This window comes from Ochotona princeps, chromosome 24 (genome assembly GCF_030435755.1).
Source record: "Ochotona princeps isolate mOchPri1 chromosome 24, mOchPri1.hap1, whole genome shotgun sequence".
In the NCBI taxonomy this organism is placed as follows: domain Eukaryota; kingdom Metazoa; phylum Chordata; class Mammalia; order Lagomorpha; family Ochotonidae; genus Ochotona; species Ochotona princeps.
The window spans coordinates 4,970,940-4,995,599 of NC_080855.1; the positions used below are offsets into that span (position 1 = coordinate 4,970,940).

The 24,660-nt window shown below is 59.4% G+C and overlaps 1 protein-coding gene across 2 annotated transcripts; it reads left to right on the forward strand.

Annotated features, from left to right (window-relative positions):
- The first annotated feature begins 456 nt into the window (after positions 1–456).
- Positions 457–24,328, forward strand: MMD2 (monocyte to macrophage differentiation associated 2). 2 transcript variants are annotated; one of them, XM_058680648.1, is made up of 7 exons: positions 457–770; positions 13,989–14,070; positions 16,683–16,843; positions 17,653–17,727; positions 20,478–20,579; positions 21,036–21,105; positions 23,785–24,328. In XM_058680648.1, exons 1-7 carry the CDS (start codon positions 703–705, stop codon positions 23,986–23,988), a joined length of 762 nt encoding a protein of 253 aa, XP_058536631.1. In that variant the 5' UTR covers positions 457–702; the 3' UTR covers positions 23,989–24,328. The 2 variants fall into 2 exon arrangements, with proteins under 2 accessions (XP_058536631.1, XP_004598197.2); XM_004598140.4 differs by having other exon boundaries at positions 465–763.
- Positions 24,329–24,660: the final 332 nt, after the last annotated feature.

Here is a 24,660-nt window from a genome sequence, read left to right on the forward strand (position 1 = left end):
AACGTCCTCGCCTTGCATGCACCAGGATCCCATTTGGGCACCGGTTCTAATCCCAGCTGCTCCACTTCCCATCCAGCTCCCTGCTTGTGGCCTGGGAAAGCGGTAGAGGACGGCCCAGAGCCTTGGGACCCTGCATCTGCATGGGAAACTCGGAAGAGGCTCCTGGCTTCTTTCTCCCTCTCCTCCTCTCTGTAAATCTGACTTTCCAACAAGAATTAAAAAAAAAAAAAACGGGAGGAGGGGTCCCGGGAAGGGGGCCTCCAGGGACAGCATGTCCTGTCCTTTCACGGGCGGTTCGCGTGGGGGGCTTTCGGGGCTGGCGCAGAGCCGGGGCAGGTGCGCCCAGCCCAGGCACTCTAAGGGCAGGGAGACCACAGGGAGAACGGGGCGTGGGGGGAAAGGCGCGGGTTTCTGAGGCCACCCGTGTAACCAGACCCCCTCCCGGCTGGCGCTCCCCACAGGGCCGCGGGGAGGGGCCGGGCCCGGGCCAGGGTGATTGGCAGCGGCCCCGTCCCCCGCGCGCCGCCCCCGCCACCATCTGCTCGGGATTTGGCTTCGCCGGCTCTCTCGGCGCCTCCAGCTCCGGCTCTGCTCGGGCTCGGGCTGCGGGCGCCACTGGGTGGGTCTGCTCGGCCGCGCCTCCAACCTGCTGCTCGGCGTCCCGAGCGCCGGGTCCGCGCTCCCAGCCCGCGCTGGGCGCTGATGGAAACGGCGCGATGTTCGCCCCCCGGCTGCTCGATTTTCAGAAGACCAAGTACGCGAGGTGAGAGGTGCGCGGGGTCCCCGGGAGGGGATGGGGAGGCTTAGCGTGGGGACCTCGAGCTCAGGAATGGACCCCTTAGCCAGACCAGGAAAGCCCGCCCTCCCGCCAGCCTGCCTGTCGACTCCAGACAGCATTCGTACTAAGCTTGTGGGTCTCAGGACGCGGGAGCTGTGGGCTGCGGCGCCCCTGTCTTAGTGGGGTGCCCGTGGGCGAGCCCTGTCGCCTCTCTGGACCTTACTTTGCACGTGTGGAACAGGGATCCAGAGCGTTCCCACGGCCAGGGTCCCCTTACGGAGCAGGTGCCACCGTGCATGGTCCCCGATGAGACCCCACCTTGTCATCGCTCAGCTCTGGGGTGCTGTCGTCTCTGACCGATTGGGTGTGTGGGGGCTTGGGGCTCTGTCAGCCTCCCCAGCCTGTCCGAGGAGCCCATGAGTGGGGAAACTCCGGGGCTCAGGGTGTGTGTGTGGGGGGGCTGTGGGGGGGCTGTGGGTGCAACCTGATCCTGAAACAAAAACAAAACTTTTCTACCTTAAAAAAAAAAAAAACACTTCTCTGGAAACACAAATGAGACACAATTTTCATGGGCTGGATGGTTCCCCAGATGCTTGGACCAGAGCGGGGAGCGGGGAGCCAGGAGCCAGGAGCTCAGAGCAGGTATCCCACACGGTTGAGCCTGCACCTGCTACCTCCCAGGACACCTGTTAGCAGGCTGAGGGGTGCCCAGTAAGGTGGTCAGGCCGGGGTCCCAACTCCCAGGATTGGAAACAGAGGTTCGCAGATGCTACAAGTGCTGGTATTCTGTTAAGAAACAGAGGGGCGGTGGCCTTGCCTGAGAACTGGTGTAAAGTCTGCTCTGGGGTGGCCTCCCAGAGTCCCCCACCCCAGCTTAGCAGGGGGTGCAGGCAGCGGCAGGTGCGCACAGACCCTGTGTGGGTGGGTGGCGTCCAGGCGGCTGTGTGGGCGTGGTTCTCCGTGCTCACCTCGCTGCGGCTCATTGCCTCCAGACGAGTCCTCCAGCGTCCCTGCTGCCCACAGAGAGGGCAGGGTCAGGTCAGGCCAAGCATCTGGACTTCACATGGCGTGCTGGGTGGAAGGGGGTGAGGGGCAGCCTTAAGGATGAAGTCGCTGCCGTTCCTCTCTCAGCTGGGTGGTGGGAGGTGCTGCCTGCTGCGGTCTGGCTGCTCCGGAGTGGGACGGGGGCCCTGGCCGTCCCAGGCTGCCTCGCAGGGGTCCTGCAGGTGCTGTGGTAAAGCTCACGACTGCTGTGCTTACTTGGAAGAAAGAGGATGGGGTTGTGGTTGCAGGTACACAGATAGGGCTGGGAGCTTTGACCGCCCTTGCGGGTACCCCACCTGCTGTGTGACAACCACCCCTTCTTAGAGTGAACCTGTGCTGCAGCCGGGGTCGGGGCTGGATGGTGTGTGTGGCTGGTGGGTCCGGGGGTCGGGGCTGGACAGTGTGTGTGGCTGGTGGGTCCGGGGGTCGGGGCTGGACGGTGTGTGTGGCTGGTGGGTCCGGGGGTCGGGGCTGGACGGTGTGTGTGGCTGGTGGGTCCGGGGGTCGGGGCTGGACGGTGTGTGTGGCTGGTGGGTCCGGGGGTCGGGGCTGGACGGTGTGTGTGGCTGGTGGGTCCGGGGGTCGGGGATGTGTCCACTGGAAGGCTGGAGCAGCCCTGACTGGTTCGTGGATTGGGTCCTTTGTAAAGGCGTGGTGTGGAACTGGATGGATGCTGTGACTTGGCGCTGGCCACGCCGCGGCTATCCGAGGCTCTCGTCCCGGTGCTGTTAAGAAAATGGAAAGGAACGAGAAATTCGTGATGAGTGTGTGTTTTAGTCTTCATGGCCAGAGCGCTTTGCTTTTCAACATGGGCTCAAGGTGAATGATTTATGTATGGGGTATTTTGCATGTGTTTTTATTTCAACTCATTTAAAAAAAATATTTATTTGAAATTTGGTTAGGGAAAGAGAGAGAGAGAATCTTCCATCTGCTGGTTCACTCCCTGAGTGGCCACAATGGCTGGAGCTGGACTAAACCAAAGCCAGGAGCCAGGGACTCCATCTGGGTTTCCCACATGCCTGGCAGAGGCCCAGCTTTGGGCCATCTTCCGCTACTTTCCCACATACGCTAACTCACTAGCAGGGAGCTGGGTGGAGAGCAGAGCAGCCGGGAATGGAACTGGTCTCCGCGGTGGGATGCCAGCGGCGCAGGCAGCGGCTTCACCTGCCCTAGCACCACACACACCGCCGGCAGCCTTTCTCAAGTTCATGTCCGCCGGATGCAGCCCACACTGTCCTGCCCCCGGGGAGGGACAGTCCTTGCCGGTGGCACCCCGCATGCCGGCTTCCCTCCTTGAGCCCGAACCTCAGGGAACAGGCTGACCAGGTGGTTCTGCCCTGAAATCTCAGATGTCAACAGCTGCCTGGCCATTTAGAGTGGTTTCCTGCAAGGGCCTCGGGAGTTCAGGCAGTGTGGGGTGGGTGCAGGGCTGTGCAGCTCGGGCCAGAGAGGCCTTCCACAGACCTGAGCTAGTACAGGCGTTTGCGTCCAGCAGCTGCTGTCCTTGCTTGTGGAACCGCGGGGAGACGCTCCCGTGCGCAGGGGGCTGGACCAGGCTGAGGTCAGGAGCCAGGAATTCAATCCAGGTCACCCCCATTAGATGCTGGGGCCTCAACTACTAGAATCCTTATCTGCTGCCTCCCCGGATGTTAAAGATTTAAAGTAAATTTTATGGATTTGAAAGAGTTACAATGAGAGGAAGGAGCGAGTGTACAATCGTCCACCTGCAGGTTCTCTGCTCCAGTGGCTACAGCAGCTGGAGCAGGCTGGAAGCCAGGAGCCTGGGGCTCAGGCTGAGTCTCCCACGGCAGTGGCTGCTGCCTCCTTGGTCTGCAGTAACAGGCAGCTGGTATTCGAGCACAGACCTGCGAGTGGGCTGCAAGCATATAGATACACATTTTAAATCCCTGTTTTCCCTGTGGCCTCGGAACATGTGGTGGAATTCACTTCCGGTTTTGCCCACTTCTTTCCTGCCTCCTATGGCGGTAATGCCAGCTGACTGTACCCTGGCAGGGGTTCGTATTCAAACTGGGCATTGTGCTTGCTGCCCACGCAGGGGCAGGGATGGGCAGGCCTCTTGGAACACATTGCCTGTGGGCCCACCTCATTCATTCTTTGTTTTTTTTTTTAAAGATTTATTTATGTTTATTGCAAAGTCAGATATACAGAGAGGAGGAGAGACAGAGAGGAAGATCTTCCGTCCGATGATTCACTCCCCAAGCGAGCCACAACGGGCCAATGCGCGCCGATCCGAAGCCAAGAACCAGGAACCTCTTCCGAGTCTCCCACGTGGGTTCTGGGTCCCAATGCATTGGGCCGTCCTCGACTGCTTTCCCAGGCCACAAGCAGGGAGCTGGATGGGAAGTGGAGCTGCCGGGATTAGAACTGGCGCCCATATGGGATCCCGGCGTGTTCAAGGCGAGGACTTTAGCCACTAGGCCATGCCGCCGGGTCCCACCTCATTCATTCTTTCACTGCCTAGCTGCCCCCGGCATTGTGGAGCCAGAGTGCATGAACAAGCCCACAGCTATCTGCCCAAGTATGTAAAGTTAGAAATCAACCAACACACTTCTCAGCGGGAGAGCCCGTGTCCCTTGAGGGCCAGGTGCGCAGCAGTCAGGAGCAGCCTGGACACTTGGGGGGTTGCACCTGTGCTGGGGCTGCTGTCCGCCCAGCCAGCGTCTCGCGGGGCTGGCTTCAGTCACGGCATGTGTCCCCGGGATGGTAAGACATTAAAGATGGACCCGCTTACTCATGATTGCGTATTTCCTCTAGCTTTATTTTTCTTGGCTTCGTTGCAGGAGGGAAAAAAAATCCTTACGTTATTTATAGTCCCAGTTTCCAGTGCAATTTGGACTTAACAGTAAAATGAAAGCTTTGTTGTTTCCCGCTTGGAGTGTTTATGTTTCCTTTTAGGTTTTGCATGTATGTCTTACACGAGAGATAGCAAGATCTTGCACCTGCTGGCTCACTCCGCGAATGTCCCCGGGAGCCCAGGCTGTGCCAGGCGCAGCCAAGTCTCCTTAGCAGGCGGCAGGGAGCCCCATGTCTGACTCACCACCACCTGCGACTGCCCAGGCGCATGAGCAGGACCTGGAGCTGGAAGTGGAGCTGGGAACCGAATCCAGGCACTCAATATGGGGACTCCCTTACCCCTACCCGCCGGAGGCATCTTAACCGCTGTGCCAACACTCAGCCCAGCTACTTACACGCAACTCTGAATTCCTGAAAACAAAATTAAACAAAGAAGTCAGCCACATAGTGGCAGCTGCTCAGTGAGTGACCCCGGGTTGGGGGTGGGGTGTGGCTGTGGGGACCTCAGTGTCCACTCCATGAGCGCAGAGGTTTCTCTTGGACAGCAATTGTGGAAGGGGTTAAAACGTAGTGGTGGCAGCTCAGGTCAGCATCCCGCGTGATTCCCGGCTGGTCCTCTTCAGCCCTGGCTCCCTGCTGATGGCCTGGGAAGGCAGTGGAGGATGGCCCAAGTGCTTGGAGCCCTGCACCCGCGGGGGAGACCAACATGGCATTTCTGGCTGCTGTCTCTGGCCTGGCCTGGCCCAGCCATGAACTGTTGTAGCCATTTGGGGTAGGAGCCAGTGGACGGAAAATTCTCCCTCCTGCCATCTCTTTCTGTGATTACCTTTCAAATAAACAAAATCTGTCTTAAAAGGATTGTATAGGATGGTATAATTAGAGAAAATCCATGAATATAAGTTAAAGCAAATGTGACAAATGAAAATATTTGAAGTATTTCTACTCTAAAATGCCCCAGTTTGTTATGTTGGGAAGGCAAAGTGTAAATTCAGACTTGTAAGGAAAACTGGAGGTCTGAAGCATTCCTGTAAAATGTGAGAGGCAGAGAACCAAGAGACCGAGGACTCTCCCGCCTGCTGGTGCGTGGCCCAGAGGCCTGCAAGCTGGGGCTGGGCCGAGCCACTCCTGCTGGATCTCCCACGTGGGCACAGGGCCCAAGCACTCGGGCCATCCTCTGCCGCTCCAGGTGCAGGAGCAGGGAGCTGGATGCCCAGGGGTTTCGTTTCACACCAGGGTGGGAGAGAGGATTGAGGTTAGAGGCGTGTTCACCACCCCTACCCTGAACACCTGTGTGCACCTGCAGCTGTTCTAGGTCCAGACAGTCATGGCCTGGGGCAGAGATGGGTCAGGTCCTGACCTTGGTGTGAGCTCACAAAGCTGCCAGGCCCTTGCCCTGGGCTCCTGGGGCTTGCAGTCGGGGGTAGGGATGGGGAACGGGTCTGAGCGCCTTCCCTTCCGCTGCCCTGGCTGGCAGGGACATGTGGAAGGGCCCCTGCCCAGGGAGCTGTCCGTTCAGCACCCTCAGGTCTGGCGGGTGGACGCATCCTTGCCTCCACAGCTGAGCTTTGGGCACAGGTGCAGGGGGGAGGAGGAGGAAGTGAGATTGTCTGGAAGGTTCCCTGCAGCATGGTCAGGGTGCTGAAGATCGAGCTGCAGCCCCAGGCCTGCAGAAGGAAGGGGTGGGGCTCACCTCCTCACAGCCACACATGGAGTTGCCGGGGGTTGGCGGCTGCCCCCTATGGGGGGGGCATGTGCTCTTGGCGTCCAGAGCTGAGAAGCGCAGAGGTGCCCATGTTCTGGTCCAGTTGGGTCCAGGGGCTCTGGGCTTTGCTCCCTGCAGGGGCTCTGTGTTCTGGCTTGGTGAACTTTGTAGGATTGGTACAGCCCTGCAGCCAGGTCTGATCTGCACTGTGTGTCTGCCCTTGAACATGCTCAGATGCCCTGCCCTTCCACCTCACAGACTGGGAGGTGGGTGTGGTGAGGCAGGGAAGGAAGTGCCACCTGAGGCTCAGGTGCTTGGGCCAGGTGCCTTAGCAGGGAGCTGGAGCTGATGTGGAACAGCCGGGACTTGAACCGGCACTCCGGTGTTGGGATGCAAGCATCGCAAGAAGTGGCTTCACTGACTGCACTCCAACTCTGGCTGCTTCCCGCCACCCCCGTGTAAACTGCTGCTCATGTTGAATGTGGAGAGAACGGTGTGGCAAGCCCCTGATGCCCCCTGCATACGCTGCTCCGTTCCTAGGCTTCGTTGTAGCGTTTTTACAGTTTCATTTGAGTGGCAGAGAGAGATCCTGCCTGCAAGCCCTCTTTGTGGCTGGCAGGGACTCAAGTGGCTGATGCCTCCCAGCGTGGGCCCTGGCAGGGAGGTGGACCAGGAGTGGAGCCAGGGCGTGGCCCCGCTGTTCACCGGACACCTGCCCTGGGACTTGGCTTTTGGATTCGATTAAGTTTGGGTTAATTTGTATATAATTAGTAGCACACGGCCAGTGGCTGCCGCGAGAGGCCGGCTGTACAGCTGTGCTGCTAGGGCTTGATTAGATTTGGGGTCGACCTGTCGGCCGGGGAAGGCAGCAGGTGCCCTGGGCCATGTGGTGCCCTTGGCAGGCATCTCGCTGCCCTGCAGGGCCGGGTCGTCCTTGATGGGGATGGAGGGTTCTCCTAGGGAGAGGCCTGTCACGCAGCAGCCATTACCCGAGTCTGAGCTGAGCACCTCATTAGGAATTGCAGTTTTCTTATTTTCCATGGAAGGTGACTGGGGGCAGGGAATGTCTTGGCCACAGCCTGCCAGCTGTGGGAGACAGAGGCAGGCAGCAGGAGGCAGGGAGGGGCATGAGCTGGCACATGGCCTGTGATGAGCTGTGCCTCCTGCTACCGTGGCGGGGCCTGGAGCGATTGGGAAGCTGCAGAGAATCTGTCTTATTTTGGGGATTCCCTGGTTGTGACGTGTTTGGGGTGCAGGATGAGCTCAGGGCCCGGCATGCTCCCGGGAGGGTCTGAGCCCTGCAGGACTGGTCGGTGGCCCCGCTGCCTGAGCCGTTCTTGAGAGTGTCCACCCTCGCTGCTCCGGCCTCGGGCAGATCCGTAGGCCAGCGCTGCAGCCAAAGCAAACGCTCAGCCTCTGCTCTGAGTGCAGCCCAGGGGCCGAGTGCTGGGGACAGTGTGAGCCCACCTGGGTGGCCTCAACCCTTGTGGGGCTCACCCCAAAGGTGTCGAGATGGAGCCACCCTCAGTCCCTTGAGCTGCCGCCTCTGAGGGCCTTCGTGAGCTGGAGCCAGGAGCCAGGAGCCAGGAGCGGACCTCTAAGCCGGGTTTTGTGATATGGGCTGGAGAGGTTTCAGCCCAGACTGGATAACATCCCAGTGCTATGTTCCCAGCAAGGTTTGGAATTGCTGGCTGGTGTGGGAGGGCCTTGGCTTCTAGAACTGTCAGGGCCTCCTTTGCTGGATCCCAGGGAGCTGTGGGGACTTCCCCTCACCCACCCTGAGGATGGAGCAGGACCCCCTCGTGGGAGCTGACGGCCTGGTGTCTTGTCTGGAGTGTCCCTGGCCAGGTCCTGGTCTTGGCTCTCACATGCTGCCAGGTCTTGAATCCGCCATCAGCCGTCTGCTCTGGTTCCAGGGTGGGGAGAGGCAGACACGGGGACAGTGGTGACCACATTGTGGGGCCCATCCCCATCCAGGCTGGAGCCCGGCTCAGCTTCTGCTTGGGGCCCTGGTGCTGTTGCCTCCCGTGCTCCTGGGCTTCTGGGTGTTGGAGGTGAGGTTGGGGCCCTGGCTGAGTGCCGCTTGCAGACCCCATGGCTATGGAACCATGTGGCTTCTGGCCATCCTCTTGTTTGGCTCCTGGCTCTTGGGTGGCTAGTGCAGGTTCTGGAAGGGCCTGAGGCCCAGAGAGGGCCGGGAGCCTCCCCCAGGTCACACAGCAGGCACGGCTGCCATGCTCGCCGCCTGACTGTAGGTCCAGGGCCTCAGCATGGGGGTGTCTTCTCTGTGAAGCGGGGAGCAGGACTAGTGAGGGGTTACCCTGCCTGGCAGGGAAGGAAGGGAAACTAGTCCTAACTCCCGCTCCGGCACAACAAAACCTGCACACAGACAATTTAAAGGGGTTTTTTTTTTTTTAAAGATTTATTTATTTTTATTGGAAAGTCAGATTTATAGAGAGAAGGAGAAACAGAGAGGTCTTCCATCTGCTGGATCACTCCCCAAGTGGCCGCAAGGGCCGGAGCTGAGCCACTAGGCTACCGTGCCAGGCCCAGTTTTGTCTTGTCTTTCTTTCTTTCTTTTTTTTTTTATAAAGATTTTATTATTATTGGAAAGCCGGATATACAGAGAGGAGGAGAGACAGAGAGGAAGATCTTCCATCCGATGATTCACTCCCCAAGTGAGCCGCAACGGGCCGGTATGTGCCGATCCGAAGCCGGGACCAGGAGCCTCCTCCGGGTCTCCCACGCGGGTGCAGGGTCCCAAAGCTTTGGGCCGTCCTCCACTGCTTTCCCAGGCCACAAGCAGGGAGCTGGATGGGAAGTGGAGCTGCCGGGACCAGAACCGGCGCCCATATGGGATCCCGGGGCGTTCAAGGACTTTAGCCGCTAGGCCACGCCGCCGGGCCCGTTCTTCTCTTTCTTTTTTAGTTTATGTGAAGCATGGAGTTACGGAAAGAGAGGGAGAAACAGAAAGAGGAAGAGATCTTCTACATCCTGGTTCATTCCTGAAGAGCCTCAAGAGCCAGGCCCAAACCAGGAGCCTGCAGCTCCTTCAGGCGCTCCCATGTGCAGGCCCCAGGACCGGGCCATCCCCTGCTGCTTTCCCAGGTGTATTCGCAGGGGGCTAGATCAGAAGTGGAGTGGTTGGGACTCGAACCGGCGCCCATACGGGATACAAGCGCTGCAGGCAGAGGCTTAGCCCGAACAGATGATGTTTTAAGTTTCCCTTGTGTTAAGACTGCAGGAAGTGCTGATCTGCACCAGCGACTCCAGGACTCTGGTGGCTGGTGCTGAGCGCTGACACTGTGAGCCGCCCGTGGGTGAGGCCTTGTGGCCAGGGGCAGGCCGGGCTCACTGTGTGCCTGGCCAGCAGGGCTGGCCCGTTTGGGAGGGACAAGGTGGCAGGAAGGCCCCTTTCTGACTCCACTCCCAGCAGCCAGAGGTTCCCTGGGCTCCTTCCCACCCAGCCTTGGCCAGCCTTGACCCCTTCCTCAGTTTCCCCTCCCTGCCCCAGCCCTCCCAGCCTGGGACTTTGCGCTCAGGCCTGTTCCCGGTGGCACCGGCCCAAGGCCTGCTTCCCAGAGGCCGAGCCAGGCGCTGCTGGCCTTGAATGGGCAGCCCTAGCAGCCCAGCTGGGCTTGGTGGGGCGCGGGAGGCTTGGGGCGGGCCCGGGGCCAGCTCAGGCCCGGGCTGTCCTTGGCCTCCGCGACCAGTCAGACAGACCCCCCTTTGTGTGGGAGCCTGGCCGGATCTCTTTAGCTCTCTGTCTGAGGCAGCCAGGCTTGCCGGCGGCAGGCACGGGCCCAGCGCCGGGGAGGCGGGGCGGCCACCGCAGCTCCGTGGGCGTGCGCCCTTTCCTGGGAGAGGGCTGCCTTCCTAGGACCCCTGACCCTGTGGGGGTGTCAGGAGGGGAGGGAGGGAGGGAGTGGGGCTCGGCCTGGCTCCTGCCTGCCACTCCCGCCCCTCTGCCCTGCCAGGGAGAACCGCTCTCCGGCTCACATCCATAGAACCTGGTGCGTGTTCTAGAAGTTGATGGAAATAAGTGGGCACTTCCAAACGTTCATGGAAAATGGGATGGGTGCAAAAATGTTTGATTTTTTGAAAGATTTATTTTTATTTATCTGAAAGGCAGCTAGAGAGAGGCAGAGAGATCTTCCGTCTACCAGTTCACTCTCCACTGTGGGTGCGGGATCCAAGGACTCCAGCCATGGTCTACTGTCCCAGTGCATTAGTGGGGAGCTGAGTCAGAAGTGGAATATCCGGGACTCAAACTGGCGCTTCCATGGGGATGGCGGCGTCGTAGGTGACGGCTGAGCCCACTGTGCCACGTGTCGTCACGTGCTCTGTCCTAACGGTGTCTTGAGCTTTATCTGTTACGGACACAGCCCTCATCTCACCCCAGAGGTCGGGGCCCCTGGCTCCCGGGTGTGATGGAGAACTGCCTGGGGCTGCCAGGTGAGAACTCCAGAGGCCTTCTGCCGAGCAGGAAGGAGGCAGAACCTGGGCCGTGGGTGGGGAGTGGGTGGTGGGGTGGGGTTGTAACAGGTCAGCTGCTGTGGAACCCTGGTTCCATGACGTCCTGTGGGAGCAGGGGGAGTTGAGGGGATGGGAGTGCAATCATGCTACGTGGTGAGTGGTGAAGATGGTCACATGGTCACATCAGAGTACATAAAACCATCCTGGAAAAAAAGAGGGCCAGGCATGGTAGCCTAATGGCTAAAGTCTTTGCCTGGCACGTGCCAGGATCCCATATTGGCGCCGGTTCTAATGCTGGCGGCTCCACTTCCCATCCAGCTCCCTGCTTGTGGCCTGGGAAAGCGGTCGAGGATGGCCCAAAGCCTTGGGACCCTGCACCTGTGTGGGAGACCTGGAGGAGGCTCCTGGCTTCAGATCAGCTCAACTCTGGCCATTGCAGCCACTTGGGGAGTGAATCAACGGATGGAAGATCTTCCTCTCTGTCTCTCCTCTCTGTATATCTGACTTTCCAAGAAGAATAAATAAATGTTTTTTAAAAATCCATTTTACTGTATGTCCCTGAAAAGGAATGCTAGATGAAAGAGTGAATTTAGCTGCTTCTTAAAACGCTTTGCTGGCAGCTCACGGTGGAGGGAGCCGGGCCGTGGGGTTTCAGGACTAACACGGCTCTGGGGTGGTGGGAACTCTCTCTCTCTTTCTTTCTCTCCCTCCCTACCCCAGCAACTGCCACCGCTGAAGTGAGGCACAAGAGAAGTTTTGTGGAGCCCAAAAATAAAGCACTACTGGGAGCCCAGTTACCAGGGCAACCGTGACATCACCCTGGGACCCGCATGGCTGGCACTAATGGCTGGGGAGGTGGGGTTGGCCCAGCTGGTTGCAGGCCACCTCCCGGGTACCTCTGTGGTCACATGGCGTCATCTTCTGCTTTTTTCTTTTTAATTTATTTGAAAGAGTAGCACAGAGAGAGATTGAGTGCGCGTCTGTCTGCTGGCTTATTCCCCCAGTACTTCTACAAGCAGGGCCAGGTCAGGCCCAGCCCAGAGCCTGGGACTCCACCTGGGTGTCCCGCAGGGGTAGAGGGCACCCACGTGCTTCTGCCCTCCCTGCTACCTGCCAGGGTGTGTGTGTGTGTGCATGGAACTGGGTGGGAAGTGGAGCAGCCAGGACTGGTCAGCTGAGACCCTCCAATGAAGGCCCCACCCACAGGCCCCGGGCTAGGGACACGTCTGTCACACACTTGTCTCTTTAGGTTGCTGGTATTGATGATTGACAAAGCCAGTCCTGGCCATTGACAACTTCCTGCCGAGGGGCCCTCTTGGGGCGATTGGGCCCTGTCCCCAGGACAGCTCCTGTTGGAGATCAGAGTTCAATTTGCCCCTGCAGGGATGCCCGACCACAGGCGGTGGGACCCAGGGACGCTGGCCGAGCCCCCAGGGCCCTGGTGCTTGCTGACCACGGGCCTCAGTTTTCCCAGTTGTCTGATGGGCTCAGCCTGCCCAGCAGGTCTGGAGTCACATGACCCCGACCAAGGAGTCACTGCTGGAGTTGGGGTAGCCGGGGGGCGGGGACGACCTGGGCCCCCTGTCATCATCCAGGTACCAAGGAGAGGGGACTCCAGTGGGTAGGTCAGGGGCGACACCTGGGCGACCCCTCACACACCATACATGGATTCTGTATGCAGAAGGTGGCACATGAATGCTCCGTGAGCTATGCTGGTAAAAAACTGGCATCCAGGAGGTGCTCACTGAGTGTGCCAGGCCTTGGCTGTGACCTGGGCCAGCACACGGGGCGTACGCTCGGGAGCTGCCCTGTGGGTGGGACTGCCATTAGCCTGGAGGAGGTGCTGAGTGTGCCAGGCCTCGGCCAGCACGCTGGGTGCCCAGTGGGTGGCAGTGCCATGAGCCTGGCATCCACAGGTACTCACCAGGGCTCAGTGAGCTGCCCTGCCTTCACCCTATTGTTTTGCACCCACACATGGCTGGGTGGGGAGGGGCTGCAAGGTCGCCACGGGGGTCTTGATGCGTTGTGTGGAAAAACGGAATTAAAGGAGTTGATTTTGGTACAAAAAAACATGCTGAGATCTGTGTATTTTGTCACAGTATGTATTCATGGTGAACTTTATGAAGACATTTGATGTATATAGACCTTTTTTTTCTTTCCATTTTTAAACTTAATCTTTTATTGTTATTTTTCATGATGTAGTTTAAGGTGTTGGGATTTCCCACCACTTTCTCCTTAGCTTCCCCTCCCACTAGCCCCCCCCCCCATTATCACAGTAGTAGTCCTTTAGAAACAGTTACAAGTTTAACATTTGGCTATTAAAGTGTATCATGGCAGTGTAGGTAGAGGCAGTGATAGAAAACCTAATAGCAAATTGTCAAGCTCTGTCCAACAGTTTCCTTGGGAGTCCTGCCTGCTTCCAGGAGTGGGGATGCTTACCGCAATGTACCTCCACTTCCTGGCAGATAGAGCTCTCCAAATTTGTATTTAAGGATTTGTTTATTTATTTGAAAGGGAGAGAGAGAGAGAAGCAGGCAGACAGACACATAGGTGTCTTTCATCAGGTGGCTCACTCCCCAGGTGGCCACAGCAGCCTGGACCGGGCCAGGCTGAAGCCAGGAGCCTGCAGCTCCGTCTGGGTCTCCCAGGCAGGTGGCATGGGCCTGAGTCCCAGGGCCACCCTCCTCTGCTCTCGGTGCATTAGCAGGGAGCAGCTGGGACTCCAGGGGTGCTCACGTGGGGTGCTGGCTTGATGCAGGCAGTGGCTTAACCCACGTGGCACTGTGCTGGCCACTCACTTCCATCCCCCGAGCTTTCCCTAGTGTCCCCGTGTGTCTCCCAGCTGGAGGTTGTGAGGGAGGTGTGTGCAGGGTGTACTGTGTGGGGCATATGTGGGGTATGTGTGTGATCTGTGCACATGTATATGTGGTGTGTATATATGTGTGGATCATGTGTATCATTTGTGGTGTCGTGTGTACCTGCTCCAGGCAGACCTCACAGTTTCAGCTGCTCCTGGGGAGCCTGCCCTGGTCAGCTGTGTGGCTGCCACAGCGGGGGTGCTGAGGCCTGAACCAGTGGAGCCCCCACGGGCGTGTCCTGCAGGGAGGGTGCAGGTGGGAGGTGGGGTGGGAATATAGGTCTCCTGTGGGCGCTCAGCTCTGCCTCTCCCTGCAGGTTCATGAACCACCGTGTGCCGGCCCACAAGCGCTACCAGCCCACGGAGTATGAGCATGCAGCTAACTGTGCCACCCACGCCGTGAGTAGCCTCTGGGGGACTGGGTCGGAGACGGAGGGACCCTGGGTAGAACCCTCGGCCGATCTCATGGTGGCCTGGCTGAAGGCAGTGCCCCCAGGCCTGCCCAGGGCACCATGGCAGCCCCACCATCCGCCGGGAGTCCCAGCTGGAACGGGGCAGTTCACCGCTTAGTCACTCAGCAAAGGGCTCTCACTGTGTGGGGTGCCGTCCTGAGGCGGGCAGTGGGGGCAGCCTGGGAGTCAGGCACCTGCAGGGTGGGGGTGGAGGGGCAGCCTGGGGGTCAGGTGCCTGCAGGGTGGGGGTGGAGGGGCAGCCTGGGGGTCAGGTGCCTGCAGGGTGGGGGGTGGAGGGGCAGCCTGGGGGTCAGGTGCCTGCTTGGATGGGGGCAGCCTTTGGCTCACCACCGTGTCTGGCCAGCTTGGGGGCTGTGGCCGTGGTGCCTGTCACAGGTCCACACCGCAGCCCCCAGGGCAAAGTGGCAGCCAGAGCGGGCCTGCCTCGGAGTCTCAGCTCCACCCTTCAGCGGGTCCCAGCCCCTGCGAGTCCTGTTGGCACAATGGGTGGCTGTGAGTGCCAAGTGTTGCTCGTACAGGACACCTGTACTCACTCCCAGGGAATACCCACTTTGGGGCAGGAGCGGGGAGGGGCTGCACTCAGTCCAGCAGGTGTCGGGAGGGCGGCAGTAGCTGCTTGGTGCCCAGCCCCCTGCCCATGCCTTCTCCATGCCTGGGAGTGATGGGTGGCCTGGCAGGGACGAATGGGTCCTAGGATCTGTAAGTGGTCACAGAACACCACAAAACACAATAAGGCACCAGGACTGTGGTATAGCAAGTTAAGCCACTGCCTGCAGAACCGGCCTCCCTTGTGGGTGCCGGTTCAAGTCCTGGCTGCTGCACCTACCATCCAGCTCTCTGTACATGGTCTGGGAAAGCACTGGAGGTTAGTTCCAGTGCTTGGGCCCCAGTACCCACACGGGAGACCTGGCAACTCCTGGCTTGGGCCGGGAATGGCCCTGGCTGTTGTGGCTATTTGGGGAGTGAACCAGCAGTTCTCTTTTTCTGCCATTCCAAATAAATAAATAACTCTTAAAATTACACACACACAGTGTCGGGATGGACAGCCCGGTGTGTATACATTATCGCTGTTTGTTTTTTAAGGTGATACTGTAAGATCTATGAAAGTGATATCTTCCATCCGCTGGTTCACTGCCTAAATGGCTGTGGTTGTGAAGCAGCCAGGAGCCTGGAGCTCCAGGTGGGTCTCCCACAGTGGTGGAAGGGCCCAGGCACTTGGGCCATTCTCTGCTGCTTTCCCAGGTGCAGTAGCAGAGCTGGATTGGAAGTGGAGCAGCCAGGGCTAATTCTCACATGAGCTACTGGTGTGGCAGGCAACGGTTGAACGTGCTGTGCCGCAATGCCAGTGCTGAAAATGCAGAGGTGAGCCTGGGACCCTGCTAAGGCTCAGTTCCTCGGTGGGCTGGTACATCCACCCGCTCATTCTGTCGCTCATGCTGCAGCCGTTCTGTGCCCCGTGGGCTGGCACCTTCGTGGAGCTGCGTGGTTGGGGTGGACCAGGACCAGCACGTGTGAGCTGTGGGCGGTGGGGCCCTTGGTGGGAGGAGGGCTCGGGTGCTGTGAAAGCAGAGAACGGTGGGACAGGGAGGGCATGTCTGTCACAGTGAGATTTTGTTTGGCATTTATTTATTTATTTTTTAAAAAGTATTTATTTGAAAGGCAGAGGGAGAGAGATTGAAGATATTCCATCTCTTGGTTCAGTCCCCAAATGGCCTCAGAGGCTGGGGCTGGGCCAGGCGGGAGCCAAGGAGGCAGGGACGAATCCCATCCAGTTCTGCCGTGTGGGTGGCAGGCGCGAAGCCGTGGGGCGCTCAGCCTGGCCTTCTGGGGCTCAGGAACTGGATCGGAGGCACTCCCACCGGTGCTGTAAAGCAGGACGCTGGCCTCACAGGCAGTGGCTCAGCCCACCGCCCCACAGCGCTGGCCTTGGCATTGGCGTATTAACGGACGCCTGAGGGGTGGCCAGGAGCCTTCTGAGGGGTGGCCAGGAGCCCCCTGAGGGGTGGCCAGGAGCCTTCTGAGGGGTGGCCAGGAGCCCCCTGAGGGGTGGCCAGGAACCCCTGAGAGGTGGCCAGGAGCCCCCTGAGGGGTGGCCAGGAGCCCCTGAGGAGTGAGTGGCTAGGAGCCCCCTGAGGGGTGGCCAGGAGCCCCTGAGGAGTGGCTAGGAGCCCCCTGAGAGGTGACCAGGAGCCCCCTGAGGGGTGGCCAGGAGCCCCTGAGGGGTGGCCAGGAGCTTCCTGAGGAGTGGCTAGGAGCCCCCTGAGAGGTGACCAGGAGCCCCCTGAGGGGTGGCCAGGAGCCCCTGAGGGGTGGCCAGGAGCCTCCTGAGGAGCAGAGGCAGCAGCGCGTCCACGGAGCCTGGGAATCGAACACAGGGTTTCAGTGCCCGTATCCGTGCCACTGGCCCCGGCTCTGTGGATTGCTGTGGAGGTGCAGGAGGCAGTGCAGGCCCTCCATGGCAGCGTGTGCCTAGGGGAGACTGTGGGGCCCGGCCTGGCACAGCGGGGGCTGCAGTGTCCCCCCATGCCCTCCCCGCAGTTCTGGATAATTCCCAGCATCCTGGGCGGCTCCAACCTCTATTTCCTGTCGGACGACGACTGGGAGACCCTGTCGGCCTGGGTCTACGGCCTTGGCCTCTGCGGCCTCTTCGTGGTGTCCACTGTGTTCCACACTGTCTCCTGGAAGAAGAGCCACCTCAGGTACCTCCTGCCCCGCCCGTAGCGTGTGCCAGTGCTCCTCCTGCGCCTGACCTTCCTGCAGCCCGCCGTCCACCTGCTGTCCTGGCTTCCCCACCCCCACGTGCCTGTCCCAGCACGCCGGGGCAAGTGACCACACGCTGGGTGGCCATGTGCTCACTCAGCTCTGCCAGCTCGGGGTCCATGATCTGGTGTCCCAGGGAAGGTGGTCCCAGGTGTCCCTGGCCCCGTGCAGCTGCTTCGGTCCCTGCTTCTGACTGTATGGGTCCTGCTGCCTGGGCCGTGTGTCCCAGCCGCCCCCTTCCCTTTTCTCTCCTAATGTGGAACTGTGGGGTCTCTGTCTGTGGCACGCTTGGTCCCTGGGTGTGGTTGCCCAGCTGCCAGTCACTGCCCTGACCCCTCACCCCGCCATCTGATGTCACCAAGTCTGCTGCAGCATGTGGCTTCAAATGACCACAAACGTGTCGTACGCGGCTCCGGGGCTCAAGGGTTTGAAAGTTTGCTGTGTGGCCACGTGCGGCTCCTGCCTGGCATCATCCGAAGTCTTGACCAGGACTGGAGTGTTCGCTCCCAAGGCTGCCCGGCCCTGTTGGGTGTGGACACTGGGGGACGCGCAGTGCCTGCTCCCATGGCTGCTGCCTGACCACGTGGCCAGGGTGTGCAGAGTCCATTCTTCCTCTGAAACCTTTGGAAGGAAAAGCCCAGCGCAAGATTCGTGCCGACTAAAGAGCAGCGGATGGGCCAGAGCTGTACTGCCAGGCCCCGGAGGAGCCTGGGCTGCCTGGTCACGGCCTCTCCTCTCTGTCCCCCAGGATGGTGGAGCACTCCCTGCACATGTTTGACCGGATGGTCATCTACTTCTTCATAGCGGCCTCCTACACGCCCTGGTGAGTACTGCGCGTGCGGCCCACGGCTGCTTTCCGGCGCTGGCCGGGCTGTGCCGATCCCCGCGTGTGCCAGGCCTGGGCTGTGGGCTGAGGAACCTCTCCTGCCTCCCTCCCTTACTTGTGTTTCCTGACTCTGCCTAGGGTTGGTTTACGCATCAGAAAGCAGCTGTGATGTGTGTGTATTTGCTCTGTAAGCGTGTGCACGTTCCTATGCATACAGCACTTACAAGTGCATGTTGAGTTCTGGTTGACAGGCCACCCATGTCCCTGTGTCCGTGCCGTGTATACAGCACATGGCTTTGCTCTGACTAGCCCATGCTGTGTGCAGAAACAAGGCTGCCTCCGAAGGCCCCCTTGGCCATCGCCACCACAAGTCTATATGCCCAGACATGCCTGTTAGCTGCCATCGGGCTTGGGTCCCTGACAGGCGCTGTCAGTAATATGGGGACTGTGCTGGCCCGGTGGTGGTACGGTGGCTTGATGGCCTGGTGGTGTGGTGGCTGTGCAGGCCTGGTGTGGAGCTGTGCTGGCCTGGGGGTGTGATGGCTGTGCTGGCCTGGGGGTGTGGGGCTGGCTGTGTGGGTTGGGCACAGGGGCCTGGGGTGTGAGCTATTGAGCAGCAGTGGTTGAGTGCCCGGGGATGCCCTGGGGAGCAGTCAGAGGAGGAAGGGCAGGGGTGGGCAACGTTGGCCACCATTGGAGGCAGAGGAGCCGGGCTGCCGTCTGCAGGTGGTCAGCAGGTGTAGCACCAGACACAGGTGGGCTTGGGTGTGGTACAGGGCTCCAGGGGGGCTCCTGGCGACAGATTCCTGTGGGTGTGTGGGGCAGGGGGATGGGAGGCAGAGCTGCTAACAGGGAATCCTCTCCCCCTCGAGGGTCCCAGCTCTCGCTCAGGCCTCGGCACCACTGCTGGCAGGGCCAGAGAGGAAGGTCGAGAAGGGAGACTGCTCCAAAGGGTGAAGCGGCTAGACGGGACCAGGCCTGCCGAGGTCCCCTCGGAGGAGGGACTTGGAGTGACTATAAGCCCAGCCCCTAAACCTTGGGGGGCGTTTTGGACGGGTGCTGCAGAGAGCTGAGACCCTGTGGGATAGTGAGAGACACAGCGCCCCCTGGTGTGCACTGTGTGTCTGTGTGTGCTTGTGCTTGTATATGTGTGTGTGTGTGCACACACCTGCTAGTCTTCCTGACCCGGGGCCTCCTCCAGCTTATCTGGCCCCAGGACAAGCTTGGATGATGCTCCATGCTGAAGTCCCCAGCTTCTGCAGTCCCATGCCGCTGAGGGTGGGCATCAGGGACCACGCATGTCCAGGTTATCCATCTCTGTTCATGTCCCGGCTTTCCTGCTGGCCCACAATGGCCTTCAAGTGGACTTCAACAGAGCCCAAGACAGAAAAAAACAAGCCATCCAGGTGGAAGCAATGAATTACAGAAACAGACTGGGAAAAAGCAGTGATGTGCCAGGCTAATCCTGTATCTGTAGTGCTGGCATCCCATGTGGGCGCTGGTTTGGGTCCCGGCTGCTCCATTTCTGACCCGGCTCCTTACTAGGGCACCTGGGAAAGCAGTGGAGGATGGCCCAAGTGGTTGGCTCCCTCATCCCAAATGGGAGACCCAGCACAAGCTCCTGGCTGCCAGCTTCGGGCTGGCCTAACCCTGCCAGTGTGGCCCTTTGGGGAGTGACCCAGCACACGGAAGCTGCTCTCGCTGCCTTGCCTCCTCTTTCTGTAACTCTGCTATTCAATTAGATAAAGAAAGAAAATCTTTTTTTAAAAAAAAGAAGTAGACTGAAGGACAAAAATCCATGTTGTATTAGAATCGATTGGTAAATCCAGGTCATGCCAAAATGACTGAATGCCAAATACTGACCTAGAGAAAAGCTTCAGGAAACCAGAGAGGATGTAGGTATTTTTAGAAAGCGAGGCAGTCAGAAGTTACTGACATGAAGGACGGAGAGGTTGTTCAGCCACTGAGCTGAAAGACAAGAAAAGAGGGAGTCCGGCTGGCTGCTTGTTTTTGAAAGGCACCTTCATAGAGAAGAGGAGAGACAGCAGGATCTTCCATCCGTGGGTTCACTCCCCAACTGGTCACAGCAGCTGGAGCTGAGCTGAACTGAAGCCAGGAGCCTCTTCCGGGTCTCCCACACAGGTGCGGGGTCCCAAGACTCTGGGCTGTCCTCAACTGCTTTCCCAGGCCGCACGCAGGGAGCTGGATGGGAAGTGGGGCTGCCGGGATTCAAACTGGTGCCCTATGGGATACTGACATGGCGTACACAGTGCTGTTTCCAAATCTCACTCCATCAGCCATTAGCGTTATGACGTCGGGGTTCACACGTCTCCATGTCTGGGGAGACAGTGCCTGCGCAGCCTGTCACGCCTCTGAAACACATCATTTCCCTGTGCTGGGGGACCTTGAGGTTTCCTTGGCTGTTTTCCACCGCACAGTGGTTGGCTGTGGCCTTGCCCTGGGCAGTGCTCAGCGCTCTGCTGGCCGGCTGCACCGCAGCCCTCCTCCTCTGGCTGCTGGGCTTGACCCGTAAGCAGCTGCCAGGCGCTGCCGCTGTGTCGGCGGGACCATCATCCGTTTCCGGAAAGGGGTGCTGCACCTGCAGGCACCCCGTGTGTCAGCCGTTCCAGGACTGTACCCGCCTGTCCCGAGAGCTGCCTCTGTTGGGGTTCCCTTCTCCTGGCCGCCCCCCACAGGCTGACGCCCGGGTGCCCCTTCAGACTCTGTCCTTGGCTTTCTGTCCCCAGGCTGAACCTCCGGGAACTGGGCCCCTGGGCCTCACACATGCGCTGGCTGGTGTGGCTCATGGCCTCCGTCGGATCTGTCTACGTCTTCTTCTTCCACGAGCGGTAAGCCAGGGCCGGGGTGGAGATGGGGGTACCCCTGGGTGCCCTGTGGGTGGACCCCGCACCCAGGGGTTTTGTAAGGGACATTCCAGGTGCATCGAGCTGGGAGATGCACTGTCCCCTTGCCCTAAGTGTGATGGCCTGTGAAAGCGAGAGGGCTTGGCATTGATGAGAGAAGCTGCCTGGGCTGTGGGGGTGGGGGAAGGTGCTGGGATCAGATAGTCATGTCTGTCCCAGGCAGAGTGCCAGGAGTGCCCTCGTGTTATGGTTACCCCTGTTCTGGTTCTGACACGTCCTCTCACCCTCGTGGAAACTGAGTCTCAGAAAGGGAGGGAGACTTCCCAAGGCCACACAACCGGTGAGCGCCGGACAGGGTAGCACCGTGCCATGGTCTGGCTGGGCTGTCGGCTCCGCACCGTCTGTCCCCCGAGGCCCATCGGCTGTGTGTCTTTCCACCAGGTACAAGTTGGTAGAGTTGCTGTGTTACGTCGTGATGGGCTTTTTCCCCGCCCTGGTCGTCCTATCCATGGTGAGTCCTGGGCTGTCGGGCCGGGTCCTGTCCCTTGCCTGTCGGAGGCCCAGGGTTCTGCAGCAGCTGCCCCAGTGCAGTTGCAGTGTGGGGTGGGCAGCCAGGAGGCAGAGCTGAGGCTCTGGCTGTGGCTGGGCCCTCCCACGTCCGTCGGTCAGGCTGCGTGGCCTTGCTTCTCAGAGTCTCAATCATGCCAGCTGTGAGGTGGCCGCAGGGACCTTAGCCCAGCCACCTGCCTGAGTCAGGCGCAGGTTCGTACCTGAGAGTGGCAGCAATAGGACAGTGTGGGACTTGAGTGTAGTCTGATCTGGTAGGATTTTAGACAACACTTTTTGCTTTTCACCTGCAAGGTTGCGATGCGGAGGGCTAGGGACACGTTTGTCCAGGTTTTGTCCCCATTACTTCTGGCTTACTTTTAACTTTTTTTTTCCATTAAGAATTATTTATTTGAGGGGCTGTTGCAATGGCTCAATTAGCTAATCTTGTACCTGCAAATGCCAGCATTCCATAATGGCTCCAGTTTGTGTCCTGGCAGCTCCACTTCCCATCCAGCTCCCTGCTTGCGGCCTGGGAAGGCAGCAGAGGACGGCCCAAAGCCTTGGGACCCTGCACTCATGTCAGGAACCTGGAGGAGGCTCCTGGCTTCAGATAGGCTCAGCTCTGGCCATTGCAGCCACTTGGGGAGTGAACCAGTGGATAGAAGATCATTCTGTCTCTCCTTCTCTTTGTAAATCTGCCTTTCAAATAAAAATAAGTAAATATTTTTAAAAAAAGTTGTTTATTTGAAAGTCAGAGCTAGAGAAATGCAGGGACGGAGAGAGTGTGAGAGATTGATGCTGCCTGCTGGTTCGCTCCCACAGTGCTGCGATGGCCAAGACAGCCCAGGCTGGCAACCAGGAGCTCCTGCCAAGTCTCCCTCCCGGAGGCAGGAAACCACTTACATGAGCCAATATGGCTGTCTCCCAGGCCCTGTATTTTTTTTTAAGCATTTATTTTTATTTGGAAAGCAGATAGACAGAGAGGAGGAGAGATAGAGGAAGATCTTCTGTCTGTTGATTCACTTCCCAAACAGCCGTAACAGCTGTAGTTGAGCCAATAGGAAGCCAGGAGCCAGGAACTTCCTCCAGGTCTCCCATGCAGGTGCAGGGTCCCAAAGCTTTGGGCCGTCCTCAACTGCTTTCCCAGGCCACAAGCAGGGAGCTGGATGGGAAGCTGGGCTGCTGGGATTAGAACTGGTACCCAAATGGGATCTTGGCGTGAGCAAGGCGAGGACTTTAGCCAATATGCTGTCACGCCGGGCCCCCAGACTCTGTATTAACAGGCATCGGGAGGTCAGTGCATGCTGGGGCAGGTGTCAGGACAGGCGTCAGGAGGTTGGTCCATGCCAGGGCAGGCATTGGGAGGTCAGTGCACATGGCAGGCGTCTGGAGGTCAGTGCACACGGGGCAGGCGTCTGGAGGTCGGTGCACATGGGGCAGGCGTCGGGAGGTTGGTCCACTCTGGGGCAGGCGTCGGGAGGTCAGTGCACACGGGGCAGGCGTCTGGAGGTCGGTGCACACGGGACAGGCGTCGGGAGGTTGGTCCACTCTGGGGCAGGCGTCGGGAGGTCGGTGCACACGGGGCAGGCGTCTGGAGGTCGGTGCACACGGGGCAGGCGTCTGGAGGTTGGTCCACTCTGGGGCAGGTGTCGGTACATATCGGGGCAGGCGTCGGGAGGTCAGTGCACACGGGGCAGGCGTCGGGAGGTCAGTGCACACGGGGCAGGTGTCGGGAGGTCAATGCACACGGGGCAGGCGTCGGGAGGTTGGTGCACACGGGGCAGGCGTCGGGAGGTTGGTCCACTCTGGGGCAGGCATCGGGAGATCGGTGCACATGGGGCAGGCGTCGGGAGGTCAGTGCACACGGGGCAGGCGTCGGGAGATCGGTGCACATGGGGCAGGCGTCGGGAGGTTGGTCCACTCTGGGGCAGGCGTCGGGAGATCGGTGCACATGGGGCAGGCGTCGGGAGGTCGGTGCACACGGGGCAGGCGTCGGGAGATCGGTGCACATGGGGCAGGCGTCGGGAGGTTGGTCCACTCTGGGGCAGGCGTCTGGAGGTCGGTGCACACGGAGCAGGCGTCGGGAGGTCAGTGCGCGCTGGTGTCAGCATGGACTTCCTTTCAGAGACTGCTGAAACCCAAGCTCAGCCTGTGTTCTTAGAAGACAGTGATGTTGTGCACAGGGTTTAGTTGCTGTCTGCAGCGCTGGTATCCCTTACGGGCATTAGTTTCAGCCCTGGTTACTCCACTTCCGAGCCAGCTCTCTGTTCCTGAGCCTGGGAAAGCAGCAGAGGGTGACTCACATGTGTGGGGAGACCTGGATGGTGTTCCAGGCTCCAGGCTTCAGCCTTGGCCCAACCTCTGTTAGCATGGTCGTCTGGGGAGGGAATCAACAGAATGAAAATCTAATTCTACCTTTCCAATAGGTAGGTAAGTTCAGAGAAATCAAAGCTCTGAGCTGCTCTCTGAGAGTCTCGGGGAGCGTGTGACAATGGGGAACTGGGTTTGGGAGGCTGGTGATGTCCCACGGCTCCATCAACCTTGTCACTGTGCGTCTCGCAGTTTGGGTGGCTGGCAAGCAACTGGGTGCCCATGGCCTGGCCGGCTGCCCTTCTGACCTGTGCCTGCCCTTGTCCTATAGCCCAACACCGAGGGCATCTGGGAACTGATGACCGGCGGCATCTTCTACTGCCTGGGCATGGTGTTTTTCAAGAGTGACGGCAGGATCCCCTTCGCCCATGCCATCTGGCACCTGTTCGTGGCACTTGGTGCTGGCACCCACTACTACGCCATCTGGAGGTACCTCTACCTGCCCAGCGCCCTGCAAGCCAAGGTGTCCAAATGAGCCGTCCAGGTACCACATGTCGCTCTGGCTGTGCTTCTGCCAACTCCGGCCCTGCGCACGGTGCCAGGGCCCAGCCGCACTTCCATGGGCAGCTTCTGGAGGGACCGAGCTTGCTTCTGGTGCCACCCCTGAGACCCCAGCGAGACAGCAGGCACGTAGTCATCTCCCAGAGGAGAAATTAACCCTATAATTTCTGTTTTAGACCAGAGTTTCCTAACACAACCATCATTCACATTCTCAGAAAAGGTGCCAGGCCGACTGATGAAGGACGGGCCCAGATGGACTGCGACTTGGGGTCCTGGGAGCCCCGAGGAGGAGGAACCTGCCGGGCATCCCCTGCACCCCCACTTCTGCCACCCAAGACACTGGGGAAAAGTCCACTGTTGGGGGAGGTCATGTCTGTGATCCTGCCAGACATTACGTGTCAATCGCAGCATGTGCTAACTTCAGGATTTTTTGCCACCTGGCGGTCTGGGCAGCCTGATGGTGGAGCGTCCTTCCTTTCCCAGCTGGGCTGCTGTGGATGGGATCAGCACAGATGGGGCGTGCTTGTCTCACCTTCAGCGACGCCCACTCCCGCTCCCTTTTTGTGCTTGGAGAAGTTGGAAGGGGTGTGACAGGGTGAGTGGGCATGAGAGCCCTACATGGAGACGAGCATGTGGAGCCCGTGTG